The following is a 2,538-nucleotide window of genomic DNA, read 5'->3' as shown; positions in this document are numbered from 1 at the left end:
GGGAGAATAAGTGTGATAGAAAAATTAGTTTATTATAAGGATAATTTTTAGTTTTAAATTTATTATTAGTATTTTTTTACATTACAGGATGCTCTCCTACATTTAAATACATAATTGTGCTGAACAAATTTAAGTCGAATAAACAAATTTAAGTGATAAGTAAACTATGGGGCTCTGAACAGTTCATTATTGACCTGAACACCTAATTTAATGTCATAATGAAATATAAATGTAATGATGAATTGATACTAATAAAGATATATTTAAAAAAAAAAGTGTGATAAAAATCTGACGAAGAATAAAAATAATGTTTTGACTTATTATTTAATTTCCTACAATAGAAATTGTAAAGTGATGGAACAATCTAAATGGTTTTTATATTCTTTGAAATTGTTTGAGATAAGGTCGCACAACGTTTTCCAAACATAAAGTAAAATTAGTATGATTAAAAATAATCATATCTAACACCAATGTTCTATTCAGTTTGAATTCAGCTGTCTCAAAACGCGATTTCTGAAGCATGAAATCTGAAGCATGATGGCTGAATTATCCATTAATTTTGACATATGATATCTTATAAAAGTAGCTACCTTACGAAGAATGTAAACTATTGAAAGCAACCCTTAAAATGTCAATCAACAAAAAAGGCTGTCGGTCCATTTGATCTGTCGTAGAAAAAGAGAAACCACTTCGCGTTGGAGATAATGATAACAAAGTGCGGCAAATAAGAAATATCGTTAATACCAGGTTTCCACTTTCGGTGGCAGCTGCTCGGTAGCCGAAACAAAACTTACCAATAGGAGGTTGGTGATACTATCGATAAAGTGCGTCCGTTAGAAGAATCACAGAGAAAAAAAAGTTGACCTGTAAACCTTGTCCGAGGAAGTAGTTATCAAATTAGCAGAATGTAACGGAAACTGATCGGTTGTATAAATTGGAGCACAAATTACACAATCCATATCATTCGTCCAACACTCTTAGCAGTAGAACTCAAGAATTCAACTAACAGCTCAAAATGGCTTTCAAAGTAAGAACATTTCGGGTTGGTGAAGAACTTTCCTGTGTAATAATAACTCGTAAATTTTCTCCAGTTCCTTCTAGTTGTTGCCCTGGTAGGTGCCGCAGCTGCCCAGAGCCTGCATCATCACGAGCATCATGAAGATGAGCATCATGGCCCAGCTGAGTACAAATTCGCTTACTCCGTCCACGACGATCACACCGGAGACATCAAGAGCCAGCAGGAGGAACGTCACGGAGACAAAGTCGTTGGCCAGTACACTCTGATCGATGCCGATGGATACCGTCGTGTGGTGGATTACTCCTCGGACAAGCACACCGGATTCATTGCCAATGTGCACCGGGAACCAGTCAAGGGACACCACGTCGTTGAGGCCCCCAAGAAGATCGTCAAGCTCATCAAGCCAGTTGTGGCCGTCCACCACGTTCAGCCAGCCGTCCAGGTACACCACGTGACTCCAGTCCACCACGTGACCCCAGTGCACCATGTTGAGCTGCACCACCACGAGCCGGAACACCATCATGTTGTGATCCCACAGGTCCACCATGTCGTCAAGCCAGTCGTCGTCGAGAGCCATCATCATGACAACCACAAATCGCACTCGCAAACCAGCTTCAAGAGCGGCAAAGTCAGCTATCAATACTAAACTAGGACTCTTAACGAATGTTGTTGTTGAACCGTTATCAAATAAATAGGACAATTAGGATTATGTTGAAATATTAGCAAGTGTGTTTCATTATTCCATTTTTATTCTTGAACATTTGAAAGAAAGTAAAAACAAGAATTGATTCAGTTTGTCTTCGATTCTTATTCAACATTTCAGATTTTAAAATCTCATATTATTTTTATATTTTACATTCATATTCCATCTTAGAACTTATTTTCGTTTGAAGGATGAAATAGTTGTTCCTTAACCCTCATCCTTCCCAAGCAATATGAAAGTCAATATGTCTGTTTGTACGTTTTGTACTCTATGAAGTTAACTAAATTATAGAACTACAGCTTCACGATTTGATCTATTGGTAAGGTGTCGGAGAGGTAATCAGAGTACCTGAATTCGATCCCTTTTCGAATCGTTTTTTTTTGTCTCATTTATTATTCATGGTCGATCATTTTGATCGTTGCATTATTTGGCTGGTATTATCATCCGCCAAACAAAGCACCAGAAACATAATGTGAGTGTGTGTGAATTGTTTGTATCCTACAAAAAGACAAACATAAAAGATAGGTAAGTTCCCGAATAGCAAATGCGTAGCCATCTTGTAGATTAGGCGTCGTGCAGAAAAAAAACGGATAAATGGATAAAAAAAAATTGATATAGCTTTGTCTAACGTTGACTGACTTATATTTTAAAGCCTGAAAAAGTTTCGCTCTCAACATTCGTTCAATTATTCTTGTTGGTTTAGCAGTGGCTCCATCGTTTTGATTACAAATTGGAATTGTTGTTTTTGCAAGTTGGAATAGCTCGATGAGTTAAAATTGTGAGGCGCTATATAGACATCGCCCCGGTAGAAATGTTA

At 37.2% G+C, this 2,538-nt stretch overlaps 1 protein-coding gene across 1 annotated transcript; it reads left to right on the top strand.

The window, feature by feature from the left end:
- The first annotated feature begins 1,015 nt into the window (after positions 1 to 1,015).
- Positions 1,016 to 1,695, top strand: LOC129749756 (pupal cuticle protein Edg-84A-like). Its single transcript, XM_055744826.1, has 2 exons — positions 1,016 to 1,027; positions 1,092 to 1,695. Exons 1-2 carry the CDS (start codon positions 1,016 to 1,018, stop codon positions 1,662 to 1,664), a joined length of 585 nt encoding a protein of 194 aa, XP_055600801.1. The 3' UTR covers positions 1,665 to 1,695.
- Positions 1,696 to 2,538: the final 843 nt, after the last annotated feature.

The sequence above is a fragment of the Uranotaenia lowii genome, chromosome 2, assembly GCF_029784155.1.
Source record: "Uranotaenia lowii strain MFRU-FL chromosome 2, ASM2978415v1, whole genome shotgun sequence".
In the NCBI taxonomy this organism is placed as follows: domain Eukaryota; kingdom Metazoa; phylum Arthropoda; class Insecta; order Diptera; family Culicidae; genus Uranotaenia; species Uranotaenia lowii.
Note: the sequence above shows the minus strand (reverse complement) of the source record. Positions and strands in the feature narration are given on the sequence as shown.